Source organism: Strongylocentrotus purpuratus, unplaced genomic scaffold (genome assembly GCF_000002235.5).
Source record: "Strongylocentrotus purpuratus isolate Spur 01 unplaced genomic scaffold, Spur_5.0 spur5_scaffold_17, whole genome shotgun sequence".
Classification (NCBI taxonomy): Eukaryota; Metazoa; Echinodermata; class Echinoidea; order Camarodonta; family Strongylocentrotidae; genus Strongylocentrotus; species Strongylocentrotus purpuratus.
The window spans coordinates 25,726,223-25,745,960 of record NW_022145602.1 but is presented as its reverse complement, the minus strand read 5'-3'; the positions used below and the strand labels follow the sequence as shown (position 1 = coordinate 25,745,960).

General features: G+C 37.5%; 1 protein-coding gene across 1 annotated transcript in view; it reads left to right on the top strand.

The window, feature by feature from the left end:
* Positions 1-18,174, top strand: part of LOC115924960 (glutamine-dependent NAD(+) synthetase-like) — a 44,248-nt gene extending 26,074 nt beyond the window's left edge. The window contains exons 12-19 of the mRNA XM_030987971.1: positions 2,829-2,997; positions 5,144-5,279; positions 6,607-6,713; positions 8,020-8,151; positions 10,326-10,395; positions 11,723-11,851; positions 14,747-14,923; positions 17,645-18,174. Of these exons, the coding sequence (XP_030843831.1) occupies positions 2,829-2,997; positions 5,144-5,279; positions 6,607-6,713; positions 8,020-8,151; positions 10,326-10,395; positions 11,723-11,851; positions 14,747-14,923; positions 17,645-18,007 (1,283 nt within the window). The 3' untranslated portion in view covers positions 18,008-18,174. The remainder of the gene's footprint in view (positions 1-2,828; positions 2,998-5,143; positions 5,280-6,606; positions 6,714-8,019; positions 8,152-10,325; positions 10,396-11,722; positions 11,852-14,746; positions 14,924-17,644) is intronic.
* The last annotated feature ends 1,564 nt before the right edge of the window (positions 18,175-19,738 follow it).

Here is a 19,738-nt window from a genome sequence, read left to right as displayed (position 1 = left end):
AATGTACAGAACTCCACCTTTTGTCATCACCGGCGACTTGAACATTCACTTCGACAATAACTCTGCACCGAACACACAAAAGTTTAATGATCTTCTCACTAGTCACGGCATCTCCCAGCTAGTCAAATCTCCTACCCATGACAAGGGTCACATCCTGGACGTTGTCATGGTGCGGAACGCTGATGATCAAATCCTGTGTTCGAAACCTCAGGTCATACCTGGCATCTCCGACCATTCTGCGATCTTATGGAAGCTAAACTTCGCTAAGCCTAGTCGGACCCACTCTACATATGTCAGTCGCAACATCAGAGATATTGACAGAGAGACCTTCGCGAACAGCATTACTGACTGCAACATCACTGCTCCTGCTACATGTAGTGTTGAAGAAGCTGTTCATCAATACAAGTTAGAACTCGGGAGGGTTCTAGATGCTCATGCCCCTCAGAGATCACGGAAAGTGAGGAATCATGCAGACTGTCCGTGGTATACCAATGACATTCGTACTCAGAAGAGGTTACGTAGACAACTGGAGAGGAAATGGAGGGCCAATGGCCGACTTCAGACTGACAAATAACTGTACTGTGCCCAGCGTGACCTCGTAAATTCACTTGTGAAAAAGGCGAAGCGCTCATACTTTGTAGATCTTATTGAAGACTGTCGGAATGATTCAAGAAAGCTCTTCTCAGTAGCAAACCGACTTCTGAATCGTCGACAGTTACCACCACTTCCAGCCCACACGGATAGCCAGCAAATGGCCTCTACATTCATCCACTTCTTCCAGACGAAAGTCAAGACCATCTGCGACAGTTTATCACCTGACAAAACACCACACCATCCCCTTACTTCCTCTTCCTTTGAAGTAATACAACCTACTACCCCCAATGAGATTATGTCACTCTTACGTAAACTACCCCCCAAATCATGTCAGTTAGACCCTGTTCCCACTAAATTATTAATGGACTGTTCCTCCACATTCGCTCCCATCCTTTCTTACTTGATTAACTTGAGTTTAGAGCAGGCACATGTTCCTTCCTCATTGAAAATAGCTCATGTTACTCCGTTGTTGAAGAAACCTTCTCTGGACCGAAATTCCCTCCAAAATTATCGACCAGTTTCAAACCTACCGTTTTTGTTCAAAATTCTTGAAAGGGTTGTGTTTTCTCGTCTTTCGGATTATTTTCTGGACAATGATTTGTTCGACCCTTTCCAGTCAGGTTACAGAACCCATCATAGTGTGGAAACACTGCTTGTGAATGTGTCCAACTATATCCTGCAAGGGATGGATAGGGGTAACTCAACTGCTCTCCTGCTGCTAGACTTGTCCTCCGCCTTCGACACCGTTAATCACACTATCCTTTTGAACACACTTAGTTCACTTGGTGTCAAGGGTGAGGCATACAAATGGTTCGAGTCTTATCTGTCATACCACTCTCAGATCGTTTGTATTAATGGTTGCAAATCAGTTGCTTTGCCTCTCTCTTGTGGAGTACCACAAGGTTCTGTGGGCGGGCCCACTCTTTTCTCAATTTATTTAATTGGATTGCGACAAGTTTTGTTACAACATGGCATAGATTATCATATTTATGCAGACGATATTCAACTTATGATTTCCTTCAATTCAGATCAAGCCGCTGCAGAACGAGCCGTTCATCGCCTTGAATCTTGCATGGCTGATGTTCTTGATTGGTTGCTCGCACATTCCTTGAAATTAAATTTAGACAAATGTGAATTCCTTATATTTGGTTCCAAAGTACAGCTTAGTAAAGTTAATATCAATTGCATTTCATTTTCTGGCCACATAATTCACTTGTCACAAACGTGTCGCAATCTCGGTGTTATGTTTGACTCACATATGACAATGTCTAACCAAGTTCTTAATATTTGTAGATCTGTATGGTACATGTACCACTTGCGTAATATCGGTTTTATTCGTAAATATTTGTCCAAGTCTGCCACCGAAAAATTAGTTCATGCTCTGATTTCCTCCCGTCTTGATTTTGCCAATGCCCTCCTAATCAATCTACCCCAGAATCTAGTGTCCAAGCTTCAGAAGCTTCAAAACGCTGCAGCTCGTATTGTTTCTCTGACCACCAAGCGTACCCACATTTCCCCAGTTTTGCAGTAAAAGATCGCATTGTTTTCAAAATTTTGTTGCTCACCTTTCATTGCGTTCACGGCTCTGCTCCTCAATACCTTATCTCTCTAATCCAAAACTACACTCCTGCAAGACCTCTACGCTCATCCACTTCCAATTTTCTTGTAACCCCCAAAATTACCAAAACGTGGGGGGAAAGATCTTTTGCATACTCTAGTCCTCAATTATGGAATGGCCTTCCTGAAGACATCAAAAAATGTTTATCCTCTGATTCTTTCAAAACTCATCTCAAAACATTTCTTTTCAAGTCTTGATCTTTTTTCCTGTTTACACGCGCCTTGAGCACTCCACAGAGTGGATTTGGCGCGATATAAGTTACATTATTATTATTATTTTTTCCTAATTTTTTTATTTATTCTTAAATTATTATTTTATATATTTTATTTTTTATCATAATTTTTTCTTTCTCCTAAAAAAGACAGTCCCTGAAATTGATGTCAATCCATTTTTTAGATTGGGGGGGGGGGGGGGGGGGTTGGGTTGAGGTGCCGTCTTTCCATGACTTGCTTGAAGCTTGAAAATCTAAAACCTTCTTTTTTCACGAAATCTTCGATTTATACAGTATCCTAGCATTGCCAAGTGCATGGAGCTGCCATTCAAAATCAGGCAGCATTATTTGAGACGGAAAATATTCTAGCAGATTGAAAATCATAACCAAATAATATTTTGACAGATGAAAAGGTGCTTGCAGATGTGAGGTCATTGACCCGTGACCCTGAGTACACGCCCTCTGACCCTAGGGAGCTATGCGGTCGAGTCCTGGTGACCTGTTACATGGGAACGGTCAACTCCTCGACCGAGACGCGACAGAGGGCCGAAGACCTTGCCCGTCAGATCGGAAGGTAATAATAATAGAAATATTGGATTCTTATATATCGCACGTATCGACCTTGCAAGGTCCTCAAGGCGCTCCAACATTACCCGGCTCTGCTAGGCTGCCAATTTCGACGCTCACAGCATTTAAAGGAATTCCTACCTACCGGTAACCATTTAACAACTGGGTGGAGAGTGGCAAATGTAGATCAATGTCAAGCACCTCCACTCAATATATAAAGTTTGCCAGTTTGGAAAAACATTATGGATTTTTATGAAAAACAGGTTCTAGCATGGAGGCAATCTAAGTGGTCAAATGGCACCATGTGACCATGCATCATTCTTTCCTACCACGCCTGCAGTGCAAGCAAAGTCCCATCAAAAGAAGGATAATGCAATGCTAAGATGTGCATACGCGTATCTCTGGAAAGTAACAAATTAGGAGGCGATTTCAAATGGCATGGACTTGAATATGCGCATTGAAACATGCATTGCACTGTGAGGCTGCTTTACTGTGGTGTTGTTCAAATGATAGCCCCCACTGGCAATGACTGCTATTCTTGGCATGTTGATGAGGGTTTTTGCTTGTTTCTTGACTTTATATTAAATTTAGAGACCTATTTTGTAAAATGAATAATTCTTGCTTTGAAACTTGTGCACTGCACTATGTCCAGTCACAATGAGCCGGATAATAAATCCGACAAATTTCTCATTTATTATCTTATTGTGTCTCATTGACAAACAATGTACAAAGATGATTTACTTGATGTAATAACAGATATTGATTTTGCTTTTCACCTTTATAGCCACCATAAGTCTTATCAACATTTGTGATGTACATGAATTAAGATATAACAAAAATAATTTTTGCTTTTTACCTTTCTGGCCACTATACCGGTAAGTGTTATTCCCATAGATGATAATATGTGTACTAAAAGATATTGTTTTTGTCTCGCCTGCGTAGCAAAAAGCGAGACATAGGCGCTGCTTTTCCGGTGACGGCGACGGCGGCGTCAACATCAAAAACTTAACCTCAGGTTAAGTTTTTGAATTTTTGATATAATTTTTAAAGTATAAGTTCTTTGTCAATGAAACTTTGACTATAGGGTAATCAAGTATCCCCAAATCATGTGAGCAGAATTTCAGATCACAAAGTCAAGGTCAAAGGTCATTTCAGGTCAACAGACTTGGACTATGTTGTAGCATCATCATCGAAAACTTAACCTAAGGTTAAGTTTTTGAATTTTTGATATAATTTTGAAAGTATAAGTTCTTAGTCAATGAAACTTGGACTATAGGGTTATCAAGTCTCCCCAATCATGTGAGTAGAATTTCAGGTCACTAAGTTAAGGTCAAAGGTCATTTAAGGTCAACAAACTTAGACTTTGTTGTGGCATCAACATCAAGATTTTCAAAATGCTTCTTCTTCGTTATTTTTCAACCGATTTTGATTCTGATTGTTTCATATGATAGGGCTAGGAGGGGGATTTAAAATTTCTACACAGAATTGTGAAATTCATTATCTATGCCAATTTATGCAAATTTATTTGAAATCACAAAAAAGCTTCTTCTCCTTCATTTCTCGACCGATTTTGATTTGGTTTGCTTTATATCGTAGAGCTAACTTTGGTACACGAAACTTCTACACAGAATTTTGAAATTGTTCTCCATTAACTAATTATGGTAATTTATGCAAATTTATTCCAAAAATACCCCAAATTGCTTCTTTTCCTTCATTTCTTGACCGATTTTGATTTGGTTTGCCTTATCTGGGCGAGCTAAATTTGGGACACTAAAATTCTACACAGAATTGTGAGATTTTGCTCCATTGATTATTTATGGTACTTTATGCAAATGAAATAAAATTCCAGGGCATCAAATTTTTATTATTTGACCAGTTCAAAACAACTCAATTATTCATACCCCTTGTATTTTTTTTTTTTTGTAAATCAAGAATTAAAGGTGGACTGGTTGAATTAGGTCCTTTATTGAATACTTATAGAAGTAAGCTTTTATATGTCATATTCACAAGAAACATACATCAGGACAAAGCAATGTTTTACAAACTTAAATAATCACAAAACCTGATAAGGGTATTAGTATTTAAGTATATATTAAGTATAACTATTACTGTATATGTATTAAGAGATATTGTTTTGCATTTTACATTTGTAGCCACCATAAGTCTATCAACATAGACGATGCTGTTACGGCCTCCGTAGGTATCTTTGAGAAGGCATCTGGTACGCAACCTAAATTCAAAGCTTCGGGAGGCTCTCAACGAGAAAACCTTGCTTTACAGAACATTCAGGTAATCATACACAGTAGGCTTGCGGGTGCACCATGTGAGAGAGAGAGAGAGAGAGAAAGTTGAGGAGTCCTGAAAAGGACTCTGACTCGGTAATCTTTTCTGGGGGTGATCACCGAGTCAGAGTCCTTTTTAAGACTCCTCAACCCTTCTCTCTCTCTCTCACATGGTGCACCCGCAAGCCTACTGTATATCTACATCACCATGCAAGCCAACACTTACAAGCAGCATTTAGGTTGCATGGATCTTTTCTCAATATTTTCATATTTTCACACCCAATTGTAAAGAAAACTTTCACTCTTGGTAATCTTCAGTTCCTTTGTCTACTAGTGTTATCAGATTTTTCGAAATCTTACATTGTTTTTGGAGATATGGAACTGTGCTCAAATTTAGGTCATGCACAAACTGTGGTCACTCTACCACACATGGAACTTCCAGTTCCTGGGAGGAGGTGAGTTGGCTCAGTTGGTAAAGCGTCTGTCTGTCGAACCAAAGATCCCGGGTTCGAATCCCACCCAGACAGATGACTGAAGCCTGCGTTGTGTGTTAACGTGCCCCTCCCCATCCTCATAGACGCAGGCTATGTTAAGTGGAAAACACTCTGCCCCTTGGATAGGACGTTAAATGGAGGCCCCTTGTAGAGAAGAGTCACTACCTTTGCACATTTAGAACCCACTGCACTATTCGTATAAGAGTAGGGGTCCACCTACACACACCCCAGTATTATACAAATAATGCACTGCAGTGAGGTCATAGTAAGAATTACCCACACAAGGTACCTTTGGAACAGTCTAACACACCCGAGGCAATAGCCGAGGGTGTTTAGACTGTATCAAAGATACCTTGTGTGGGTAATTTTACTCATGCCCGAACAAAATGCTGTGTTTTATTTGTTTTATAAAATTATGACGTGGATCCTTTGTTAATTGATAAATCACTGCATCATCTCAAAGTCCGTACATTAATAATTCTAGGTCTACATCGTTGACTGATCTAGATGCGTTTTAAATTCTGCGGCAGCCATCTTCGCGAGTAAAAGTAAAACAATAAGTCTCAATGGTTCGATCGCAAAACGTGATCGCCAGTGACCGGTCATTATCCCGGTAGTTATCCAAATTTTGTGTTAAGCTAAATAAATGCATGGTCACGTGTACGCTTTCAACCAATCATTTGATAAGGATCTGCATGTATGTCATCATTTTATAAAGTACGATAATACTCTGTAAAGAGGTATGTACTCAAAATGGAAGAAGAAGAAGAGGAAATGATTTAATTTGATTTCGCATGAAGTGATTTCCATTCTGGTACTTCCCTTTTTCCAACATGACAGGCCAGAACTCGGATGGTCCTGTCCTACCTGTTTGCTCAGCTCTCACTTTGGAGCCTGGATAGACCCGGTGGCTTGCTGGTCCTGGCTTCAGCTAATGTAGATGAGAGGTAGGTCCAAATATCACTGTATGGGTCTAGGACTACCGGTAAGACCTACATTGTACATGTACATGTAGATGAGTTGGAATGGATGGCGTAGTCTATGAGTCCTATGCAGAATTGGTGGCTTGCTGGTCCTGGGATCAGCTAATGTAGATGAGAGGTAGGTCCAAATATCACTGTATGGGTCTAGGACTACCAGTAAGACCTACTGTACATGTACATGTAGATGAGTTGGAATGGATGGCGTAGTCTATGAGTCCTATGCAGAATTGGTGGCTTGCTGGTCCTGGGATCAGCTAATGTTGATGAGAGGTAGGTCCAAATATCACTGTATGGGTCTAGGACTACCGGTAAGACCTACATGTACATGTAGATGAGTTGGAATGGATGGCGTAGTCTATGAGTCCTATGCAGAATTGGTGGCTTGCTGGTCCTGGGATCAGCTAATGTTGATGAGAGGTAGGTCCAAATATCACTGTATGGGTCTAGGACTACCGGTAAGACCTACATGTACATGTAGATGAGTTGGAATGGATGGCGCAGTCTATGAGTCCTATGTAGAATCGGTGGTTTGCTGGTTCTGGGAACAGGTAATGTAGATGAGAGGTAGGTCCAAATATCACTGTATGGGTCTAGGACTACCGGTAAGACCTGCATGTACATGTAGATGAGTTGGAATGGATGGCGTAGTCTATGAGTCCTATGTAGAATAGTTGGTTTGCTGGTTCTGGGAACAGTTAATGTCGATGAGAGGTAGGTCCATCCATATGTGACTCATTGTTTTTGAAAGAGGGAACTGAGGCCTAATAGATGATTGAATGTAATGGTGGATATTGCCATGAAGGTCTAGAATAGACCTGGGACTTGTTGGTCTTGTGAACAGCTTATCTTACGAGAGGTACAAACTAATTCCAAAAATAGGTCTAAAGCCTAATAGATGAGGGGCTTGAGTGGTGGATATGTACATGTAGGTCCAATATGGAGATCTCTATTGCTTGAGAACACATTGGGAAATATTGTATTGTGAGAAATTTGTTAGTTGTTACAGTTGTTTTGACTATATTGTTTTAGTTATGTTCTTGAATCATTAAATGTATTCATAAATTAATATACAGCTATATTACATACAGTTGTATGGGTTGTCAGTAGGGATAGTTGATATGACTTTCATTTTAAACACTACATGTAGTTGGGAAGTGTCTGATTGGTTTCAAACTCCATATAAAACATAATTACCAAAAATATGAATGAATATAGAAATGGCTCTGTTGCCGTCGGTTACAATTATTTCATTTTATCTTCCTTTTTGCAGTCTGAGAGGGTACTTCACAAAATACGACTGTTCCAGTGCTGACCTCAACCCCATAGGTGGTATAAGCAAGACTGATCTGAGGAGTTTCATCATCTATGCCATGAAGAAATTCAACTTGCCTGCACTGCAAGGGTAATTATGATGAGATTGCCAGATCAAAGTTGAACTTAAAATTATGGAGAGCCATTGGTAGCCTTGAAATGAAGTTTATTTAAAAGCAAAAATTGAAGTATTTTAGACTTTTCATAAATTTCACATCAAGAATATGAAATCTCCTTGATGAAAGAAAATATGAATGATTTGAATCAACATTTTTTATAAAATATTTTCATAGATCCGAACGGCTTTCCATAATTGTTAAGTCCAACTTAGAGATAAGTTCAACTTAGGATCTTTGTGAAACACCCCCCAGATATTGTTTATTTACTATTAAAGCCTAGTTGCTTCAGAAATTGAGGACAACCAGGAGTGGGTGTGTGTGATGGGTGCAAATTGAACTTTCCCCTGCCCATTTTTTAGTAATAGAGAAGTAGCAGAAGAATGCCTTTTGTACATCAAATTTCATGTTTTTCCTTCTTTCTTGTGATTGAGATAATCTATTCCCCTTAAAGCAAGGTATAGAATGCAAAATGATATTCTACTTCACATGTCATAAAGTCGGATCAAGAACACAAGTAAATACAAAGAAAACGAAGGAATTGTGAAATGTACAAAAGGCATGGAGAGTTGTCCACAAATTATGTCATCAAATGGAATATTGCCCTCTAGTGACTAGTCATTTCAGAAAGCTTTAACGTCCTTGTTCCTTGCCTGATTTTTTTCAAATTTTCACTGATTTTATTCGAATATCTTAAACTTTACAATAAAAGTAACTTAGTATGAAGGTTTTGGTTCCCTTTTAAATGCGTATTGCGTTCTCACTCGCATTGCAAGATGCAGGCGAGACAGCTGTTTGCGTTTGCCTTGTTTTAAATGAAGACAGGGAATGTATAACTAGGCGTCGTTGCGTGCGCCTGTAATCCAGCTAACAGTGGAAGTTACAAACTGATTCAGCCGAGGATGCAGGTTTGAAACTGAGTCACGTCTTTTGGATGGTGACGTTTAAAGGTCGATCCCCAGACGTAAATAATCATATTTGATGGATACACGTCTGTAAAAACCCAATACACACACACGCATAACAGAATCATCCAGTTCTATTTTGTGTCATATCATAATCTGATGCCTTATGGGTTGGTATTGTTATACTAATTGACAGAACTGTGAATGACAAACCACGTTTAGAAATGACGTTCATTGCCATTATAAAGTTCACATCTGCATTATTCATACCCCTTTAAATTTGATTTTTTTGTGTGTGTTTTTCGTAACTCAAGGATGAAAGAAGGGGTGGTTGAAGTAGGGCGTTTGTTGAATACTTTTACATGCAAGCTTCAATATGTGGCATCTCGAGAAACATGAATCAGGAGAAATCATTTTTGTACATACTAATACAATTACCCCCGGTGGGGTCACTCCCCCGCAGAGGGTGACACGTATGACCGTTACCACACATGCAAATAACCCCCTTTTGCGGTCAATTTCAAGGACATTTTGTGAAATTTAACGCCCTTTTTTACGTCAAAACAAGCACAAAATCGTTCTTTGGAATGCCCCTATTTATAAGATTGTAAGGACACTTTCGCAAATTTACCCCTATTTTTACCATATTTCAAGGACAAGCCTCAGCTCCGAGAATTTTTCTTCCCGTTTTTCTCTTTTCCCTTTTCCTGACCCCTATTTATCAATTTCGAGGACACCTGTGCACCCCTATTTTCGTTATTTCGAGGAATATTTTGTCCGCGGACATTGCTTGAAATTGGCCCCTTTTTCCATGATTTTGGTAACGATCATGCGGTCCGGAAGTCACATTGAGTGACCCCACCGGGCAATTACCAGACTTGGTAATGGTGTGAATAATTTAGTTGTCAACTGTATATCGACTCAAGCATTCATGCTTATGATAGTTGGCCTCTGCATTTATCTTGATCCTTTTACTTACCTCCATACTTTCAAGTTTTCAATTATATATATATATATATATATATATATTTATATAAATATGCATTTTTTTATGTTTGTGTATTTCAGTTGTCACTCTTTATGTAAATCAATTATATTATATACTATTATTGTTAATTGAATGTTTTATATTTGATTTATCAATGAATGCAGAAACATCTAAAAAATGAAAAAGAATATGAAAGGTTGCATCTTGTTATTTGTTATATAAATGAGCCTCTTTATTTCAATTCATTTATCTACAGGATAATGGATGCTCCACCCACTGCGGAACTGGAGCCATTAGAGGCCGGCAAAGTGTCACAAACAGACGAGGTCAGAATCTTTTAAGCTCCACTGCACTACTTATAGCTACTTGCGCCCTCTATATAGAAAACAATCCCTACTCGGTGGCTGTTGGTCCCCCATGATCCTCTTTTTCTTATGTTAATTGAGAGCTGAGTTGATGAGATAGCCACTTGTCAGTGACCTCGCTGGGTGGTCTAATCCTTCCTGTCCACACTTGTACAGACGGCCTTTAAGATGATTTTGAATTCTGATTTTGCTATTGCGAGATCGAGAGCGAGAGCGAGAGAGAGAGAGAACCCTCCCCCCGACAAAACAGAGTAGACCATGTGTACATTAAAGGTAATCTGTTCAATTTGCTGGCTGGAAATATTAAATTATGTAAATCTTATGGTAAATAAGAGATAATATCAACTAAAAACTCCTCTTAAAAGATTAGAACAGGTAATTGCCTTTATGTGGAATTGTATCGACAGTTACAAATTTTCAAAACACGTTGTAAAAAATATGCCTAGAAGGTAGTCTTCAAATGATGCAAATGGCAGATAATGACTTTACCTTTATATAGGGAAAAGGCATAGAATTACATAAAACTGACGGCTTATTCTGGTGATTGACAACACCTGTTAGCTATTTGGTAATCACCCGAATGGTGTTGAATTCCCCATGAGAGCCCACTTCTGTGTGTCTTTAAAGGTATAGACCAGTTCTAGTCATGCGATTGCATTGTGATAGAAACGTTGTGGAATCGATTAGAAAAGGTTGATCATCTAGCATATAAGTATTGGTGTGTACTGCAAGATTCTGGAACCATCAAAATGATAAGAAATTTGGCCCAGTCTTGGTAAAGTTACAAGCACTGTACACAGAAAGCTGTATATGGGACTACACAATATCTATCCAGGCCAGATCGATATGATAATTTACCAGATATATCAATTAGTAGGCGGTTTGAGGGCAAAATTTGTATCATCACATATTCGTCAAAACATATATTCTTTCACACGATTGGTAATAATAACAAAAATAATAATCTAGGCTTCTATAGCGCATTTCATCTTCAAAGAAAATAACGATGCGCTTTACAATATGAAAACAACAAAATTACATTTAAGTACAGTGTACTAATTCATGAACTAAAGAAATATCAAAATAAAGACAAGATTAATAATAATCAATCATAAACCTCAATTACAGAGAAATGAAGGCAAATTATGTAAAAGTACAGTAATCTAATTAAATTTTGATGACTACACTAATACAGGTTAAATAATAAGAGCTTCCATTTCTTTTTTTAAAAGGGGGGCATTTCAAAACCTAGTCTAAACGTTTAATACATTTATTACAACATTTTCAGGTTGACATGGGAATGACGTACAGCGAGTTATCCATCTTTGGACGTCTGAGGAAGATCAGTCTCTGTGGACCGTACAGCATGTTCATGAAGCTAGTCAACGAATGGAAGGAGTCTTGTTCCCCGACACAGGTAAGTTGATATTTATGATAATGGAATTATTCTATTTGTGCTTATCACTATGAACATGACGGACAAAGAAAGCGGACAAATATACAGTTCCTCATTCTACCCTCAACGATTGCTGTGGTAGATAAAGGAACATCCCTTCACTGCTATTATGTAAACATAAGTAGCACAGGTAAATATACAGGTGACACCTGTTCTACAAACCCCGGAAAATCCTACAACGAACCAAGAAAATTCTCCTTTATTACATGATTTTTCGCAGGAAAATTTCTGTGTCACCTGTCTGTCGGCTACGTAAGTGAATTATCTACGTGATTGAAGATGGATCAGGAAAATTGTGTTTGAGACTACCTACTTTCTCGTTTTTAGAACTCAATTAAAACGCTACATTTCTAAAACGATGTCATCTTTGATTTAGTAGACCCTTTCTTCTCTTTCTTACCTCTCCTCTTTCTTTGTATTGCTCTTGTGCGTTTGTGTGTGATTGTGTATATGTTCATATAGGCGGTTGATACCTTCTGTAGTTAATGGTCAGTCTTTTTCTTCCTTCAGAACATACATTTATATATACTTTGTAAGGTTAATTTCTTTTGCAATTTAACTTAAAGATATACATGTAGACCGGTATTGGTAAAATTGCGAGTTTTGGGTGCAAAATGTCCATTCAATATTGTTTAAATATTGCCTTCAGAGGTTTAGATGGCAATATTTCAACCTAAATTCGCAACAACAAAAAAAGCAGAAATATATGCCCAAATCTTCAATGTTGAAGTGCATCGCGATATCTATCCAAGCTGGATCGATATGATAATTTACCATATATATCAATTAGTAGGCGGTTTCCCTGCAAAATTTGTATCATCACGTATTATTCAAATCATATTCTTTCACATGATTGGTAATAAGAGGGGGGGGGGGGGCGTTTCCAAAACTGGTCTATACCCTTTATTATCCCCTCGCCGACGAAGTCGGAGGGGATATAGTAATGCTGCCGTCCGTCCTTCCGTGCGTGCGTAACAAATTTGGTTTCTGATCGATAACTTCAGTAATGTTGGACGGATTTTATTGAAATTTGATATGAAGGTACATGACATCAAAATACAGGCTAAGTTCCATGTTGGAGTACATCAGTCAATTGTCAAAGGTCATAGCTCATTTAATATGCGAAAAAATACACAATCTGGTTTCCTATTGATAACTTTAGTAATGTTTGACGGATTTTAATGAAATTTGATATGAAGGTTCATGGTATCGAAACACAACCTAAGTTTGATTGCGGAGTATGTAGGTCAAAGGTCATAGCTCATTAAATATGCAAATCTGGTTTCCATTCGATAACTTGAGTAACGTTTGACAAAATTTTAATATGAAGGTGCCTGGTATCAAAAATACATGTACAGCCTAAGTTCGATTTCTGAGTATATAGATCAAAGGTGAAAGGTCATAGCTCATTAAATATGCAAAAACATCTTATTATATATGTGAAAATGTGGTTAACTTCCTTGCCTAGTAATATAATAGTATAGTCCAATGGAGGTAGCTTGTTCTGACATATATAGGCCATTTGTACCTTGCAAAAGGGGATCAGTGCTACTTCACACCTTTGCGTATATTGCTGCGTATTGTTATGGTATGCTGGGTATATCAATACGCAGCTGTACCCAGCAATACGCAACAAATTTGAAGGTAGCAGTCACACTATTGCATATCATAGGAGCAGTATTGTCATAGTAATGGTCATTGTGATTATTATTAGCAATAATCGTTTTAAATTGTTGATCATTTGTGAGGTTAGAATTGTCATTAGTAATAATTATTATAATAATAATAATATTAATAGTTAAGATTTGTCAGGCGCCAAATCCACTTGAAAATCAAATGCTCAAGGCGGAGCTTTTGCGAAAGATGCAATGCATCATAAATATATATACAAAAGTGCGATACAAAAAGGTGCGGACATGAAAGGTAATGGTAATCAATTATAGGTTAAATTAAACAGATATTTCTGCAGATTATTTTTTAACACTTCACCAGAACTGCTATTTTTAATCCATTGAGGTAGTGTATTCCATAATGAAGATCAGTTTTAACCCTAGGAATAACAAGTAAGCCAGAGTTTTGAGAGCGTAGCTGTCTAGAGGGAATGTAATGCTTGATCAAGCCAATGTTGTATTGCGGAGCAGAGCCATGTAAACAGTGAAATAATAACAAAATGATCATCAAATTTGTTGTTAGGTTGCTGACAGAGTGAAGCACTTCTTCCGTTCCTACTCTATCAACCGCTCAATTTAGAACTATTTAAAATCAATAATTACAAATGACAATAATTATGACAATAAAACTCCTATAATTGAACACATTACAATAATTTGATCTAAATCTATTACTGTAATTCAACTTTTAATTGTTGATCATTTGTAGGCTTAGAATTGTCAATATTATCAATAAGCAAATATTAATCGTTGCGGCGAGGGATGATGGTAGCCCGAGATCTCTGAGGCGATGATAGTTTGTATCCATTGCCGGAGTAAAGGAGGTTAATATTTGGTTTATATCCCACATCCCAATAAGATCTATTTAAAGTGAATTTTACATAATTAAAGGAACTGATTCTGCAGACAGTTTAGCTTAAGCTAGAATTTACAAAGCACAAGATGCATACATGTAATAAAGTCGATGCACGCTCATTTGACATTGACATTGACATTTCGCGTAACCTACGTTGCTATGCTTATTCAGTGGGCAAGGGTGGGCAAGTGGGGCAGCAGCAAAAAATTACGGTACAAAAGTCCTATCGCAGAGAGTACTGATCATGTGACCTCGTTTAGACCAATCAGATTGCAAGATTCTTATTATGCGGGATGTAATAATTTTCATCAACATGATTGTTGTTTTTAGGTTGCTGACAAAGTTAAGCACTTCTTCCGTTCCTACTCTATCAACCGCCACAAGATGACTACCCTGACACCCTCGTGCCATGCTGAGTCCTACAGCCCAGATGACAATCGCTTTGATCTTAGACAGTTCCTCTACAATGCTAAATGGCCCTGGCAATTCAAGTTCATCGATCAGGAGGTGTGTATTCATTATAATTATTTTGGAGTATTGGCGTCACCTGTGCATGCTCTTATACTTTTAAATGTATGAAGCACAATTTTGTTTTTTACTCAACACCCCCCCTCTAAACTTGGTGTGAACCATCCTTAGGCAAAGGAGATCAAAAGTTGTTCAAGTGGGATACATATCCCCATGCGGGTCTAGGGGGAGCACCACCAAAATTCTTAAGTGGCATTAATTATTCATTTTCTTCTTCTTCCTGAAAACTCATAACTAGATTTTTACCAATTTTTAAAGGAATCACCTGCAGGAAAGGTATACCTAAAGCTCTTCAAATGGGTATACTATGAGGGGGCTTAGGGCAGCATTCCCGCAAAGTGCTCCTATAGCAGTAATTATACATTTTTAAAACCTTTTCTTTGAAATTGATGTATAGACTTGGACTAAACTTGATAGGAAGCATTCCTTAGGCAGGGGGATATGGAATTGTTCTGACCCCTCCAGGGGTAGGAGGCTTGGGAGTAGCACACCCCATCCCCAAGAAAAAAAAAGCCATCTGGTGTACATTGATGACTTTTCTTAAAAATGCATGATTTTAACCAAACTTTGTAGGAATCATCTTTAGTCAAAGGAGATCTAAAATTGTTTAAATGAGGTATCTACAAAAAAAAAGAATTTGTTCCATTTGAATTAAGGATACCTTTTCAAAACGCCTGGTTAATGGGAAATATTTCGAAAATCGGACCTACCATTACAAAGTCACGTGTCCTTTTGTCTTTGCATGTCAGCCCGAAAATTGCTCAATTTGTGATTTGTGTACAAAACATATGGAAATCTCCTTTTTCAAATAAAGAGATAAAACATTGGTTATTTGGTCTTGTTTATAGTTTTGGTGTTTATTTTGGAGGTCAAAATAGTTGAATTATAGTTGGAAATGAAATAAAACAGCAAAAACAATAAAATACATAAGTTTAAAAAACAGAGAAATACATAAGAAATTATCAAAACAATAGATAACATAAGGAATAACCCTGGTTTTTCAATTTTTTGTGTTGTATTATTATTCCAAATGGTCTAACAAATATATGTAGTGAGAAAGAATGCTTAAATATGAATAATGTCTGATTTATGGGCAAAAATGTGAATTTTATGACCTTATTTGCATAAATTACCATAAATATTTTTTTCAAAAAATTGAAATTATCATAGCATTCTATACACTTCACTTGACATGTATGCAAAATTTCGCGGCAATCAGGCTTTTCACGGTCGAGATCATAGGGGGGGCCTTAGAAGCCCCCCCGGGCTATGCAGTTTCAAAATAGCCCTGGCTAAATAGGGTTAAGTAATGTATGGTTTCTGGCTAAACTTTGTAGGAATTTTTTTTCAGCGCCCCTAACTTGACCTACTCTTATGTTCCTGGTGCAAAGGGGATGGGAGCTAGGTTCCATTACTGCAAGGTTTCTACTTCCAACAGCTCAAGTGAGCGTAAGGTCCATAATAATAATAATAAAAACGTTACTTATAAGGCGCTTACCACCGAAGTCTCTTAGCGCCGGACCTCTTGTTTTAGTTTGCTGCTATTGTTGATGTATTCACATGTTGATAATGCCATGTAATGAATCGGGTCGAAATAAATAAATATTATTTATATACATTCTAGAGCGATCAAACTTCTGAGAAAGGATAATGATAATAATCTGGGAAGTTTAATTTTGTCAGCCCTGTGAATGCAATAAAAAACATTATCTAACAAAAGTATGTTATGTGTATATCATGATCGACACCAAGGATAGTGTAGCTTTGAGAATTACCAGATTGCAGAATCAACAACTTGCGCAATTGGGAGGTCCCATCCCTAAGAATGTAAGAATACCAGATATATTGCTACATGTACATTTTCCATGAATTGCAGAGTCATATTTAGCAATCTGATTTGTCTAGCTAGGGAATATGAAAAAACATGTGTTATACCCGAATCAATCCACACAGCTGAGTAAGCAAAAGGAGATACTATCCTTGCTTTCAATGAATGTGATCTAAACAAACCTTTTCTTAATATGCATTTGGAAAAAAAATATTGCAAGTGGTTTACAGTGTATGAACAACCAAAATTAGCAACTTGCACTTCAACTTGTTTTAGTTTGCAGCACAACCACTTTGTTAAAGATATTTTAAGGAGAAGAGGTTTTAAGGTATTACAAAGTTTTGGTATGGGGTCATGAATATGGTTCAAATGAACATATTGGAAGCATATGCGATCCTACAATATTCAGTGATCGTTGTCGTGATTGAAATCGAGTGTAAAGTGATAAAATTGTAAATAATAAGGGCTTTATGTTGTATAGCTCCCTCTAAAGGTCAAGATATTGGCCAAGTTTATAAAACGATGTTTCTTGACTAAAATTGACCGATTGGCCATTCCTGTTTGGAATTTATACATGTATATCACAACTACATATTCTAAGATTTTCATGGTCGCAGCTTCCATTGTACTGCCGTAGGTGCTATTTGAAATTAATCAAAAATTTTCTCGAAAGCAGGAGTGTTTTAGAGGCTAAATTTTGTAGTGCTTATAAAACATCTACATGGGCATCCAAATATATATCAAAATTGTAAAGAATCACTATCCAGCCAATTTTCTAAATTTCCTGAAACTTTGCATTACCTTTAATGTAGAATGAAAACATGTTCTTCTCTGGACCTCATCAATATACTGTTTTGTATGTTTAACAATAGGCGGCGCGTCTTCAAGAGAAACTAGACGCCAAGAATTCATCTCATGATGTCACAACCTCATCAACCAATCAGAGCGCACTCTCTGCCACCCATGTGACCACCATCACCAGTGTCGCAACCCAGCGGCGCTCCAGCGACGACGCCCAGAAACCCATGGACGGCCAATCTTCACCTGACAAGCTGACAGAGGTCAGCCCTCCATTGAGATTGACACGCAAGAGGTCAGGTGAGGTCACGGTTGGGGTCAGCCAGAATAAGCGGGCCAGGTCGCCAAACGCCAACTCAAATAACTCAAATGGGGGTAAACCCTCACCATTGAAACACATTGGAAATTGGATAAGAGAGAGTGTTGGATCTGTGTAAAGCTGATCTACGTCCATTGTGTTAAACAAAGTGTGTAAAATGTATAGAAATTAACAAACTTGTGCATGATATTAAAGATAAAGTTGAGTTCTAGTCATGTGATTGCATTGTGAAAGAAACGGTGTGGAATCTATCAGAAAAGGTTGATCATCTAGTATATAAGTATTCGTGTGTATTGCAAGGTTCTGGAATCATCAAAATGATAAGAAATTTTGCCAAATCTTGGCAAAGTTACAAGCACTGTACATAATAACAATGATAACGCTCACCAATTATTTTTTACCTCTTCCCAGAACTCAACCTTCTCTTTAATGAAAGATACACCATGCCTTTTAACAGAATGGAAATGCTTCTCTGTACTCTAACAACATAAGTCTGAATTTTTCCTATATGTTCAAGTTGCTTTCTTATTTTCGGACATATCTAATTGGTGTACCTATACATGTTTAATCCAAACTTGACAATTCTCTCAATTTTCATGCATGATATTGGAAGTTTGCAAGTTACAATCACAAACTGTTGAGTGATTGATTATAAATAATGAAAGACAGTGTTATATCTGCCAATTTTATCAAGTGAAGAGGAAAGTTGAACTGATTTATTGAGATGCAGTATTGCTACAATCATGTACTAACATCAAATGTAAAAGCCCTGCTGCACTGGGCCCTCGATATAGCAAACAATGCCTAATTGGTGACCGTTGGTCCGCCATGGTTCCCTTTTTCTTATGTTAATTGAGAGCTGATTTGAGGAGATAAGCACCCGTCAGTGACCAATTCAGGTGCAAAAATACACATAAAATATTTGATGGCTTTGAGTGTGATACAAGAATATATTGCTCGAACTATGACAATATTGGAAGAGTCAAAGACGAGTCTAATATTGTCCTAGAGAGAGCAATCATATTCTTGTATCACATGAAAACAAAGCCATACAAAATTATTATTATCTATATTATCTGACTAGCAAAATAACAAGATTTGACTTACCTCGGTAAATATAGCTTTGTTTTGTTGTTTAATATCGATATAATATCAATATCAATAGTTGAAGTTCTCGGATGACTGAGCAATACTAAACAATATTGGTCGGTCATCCGTACTGCGCCAAAGATATTGAATACACTGATTTATTGTTCCACTTGGAAGCCTTATATATATATATAATAATTGATGTTACTTCTCATCATTGTACTCATTTTTTACAAGAGGAATGGTAGTTTGAGATGGCCTTTACTTTAACCCGTAATATTTTTGTGGAATGCATGAATGGTTTTATTGAAAGGCATGTATAAGGTATGTATAACCTTTCATTGAAAAGTATGTTTAAAGGTGCTTCAATATTTGTTATATTCCAAATGTTGTATCGAGTAGTGATATGTGTAAGACTTTTGTAATTCATATTTGGAATGTCTTAAAGGGACTTGGTAACATTGTGCAGATGAGAGAAAATGATGCTAAGGTAGTGACTTCAATGCAAGGTTGAGTGAAAACAAACCATTATTAATGATAAAGATTGGGAAAATTTTCCCATCTATATCATTACAATTTAATTACATTTTAGGTGAATGTAAATCGTCACTTAGCAACGAAATGGCTCTATATAGCTTTTTAATCATTTAAAGGTGCACGTTCCCGCCATTGTAGTTATCGCTGCTCTAGTCATCGCCATCTTGGTTCCGAAGATCGACTTCTAATTTGCATACAGCTGTCAATCAAAGTACGCGCGTCC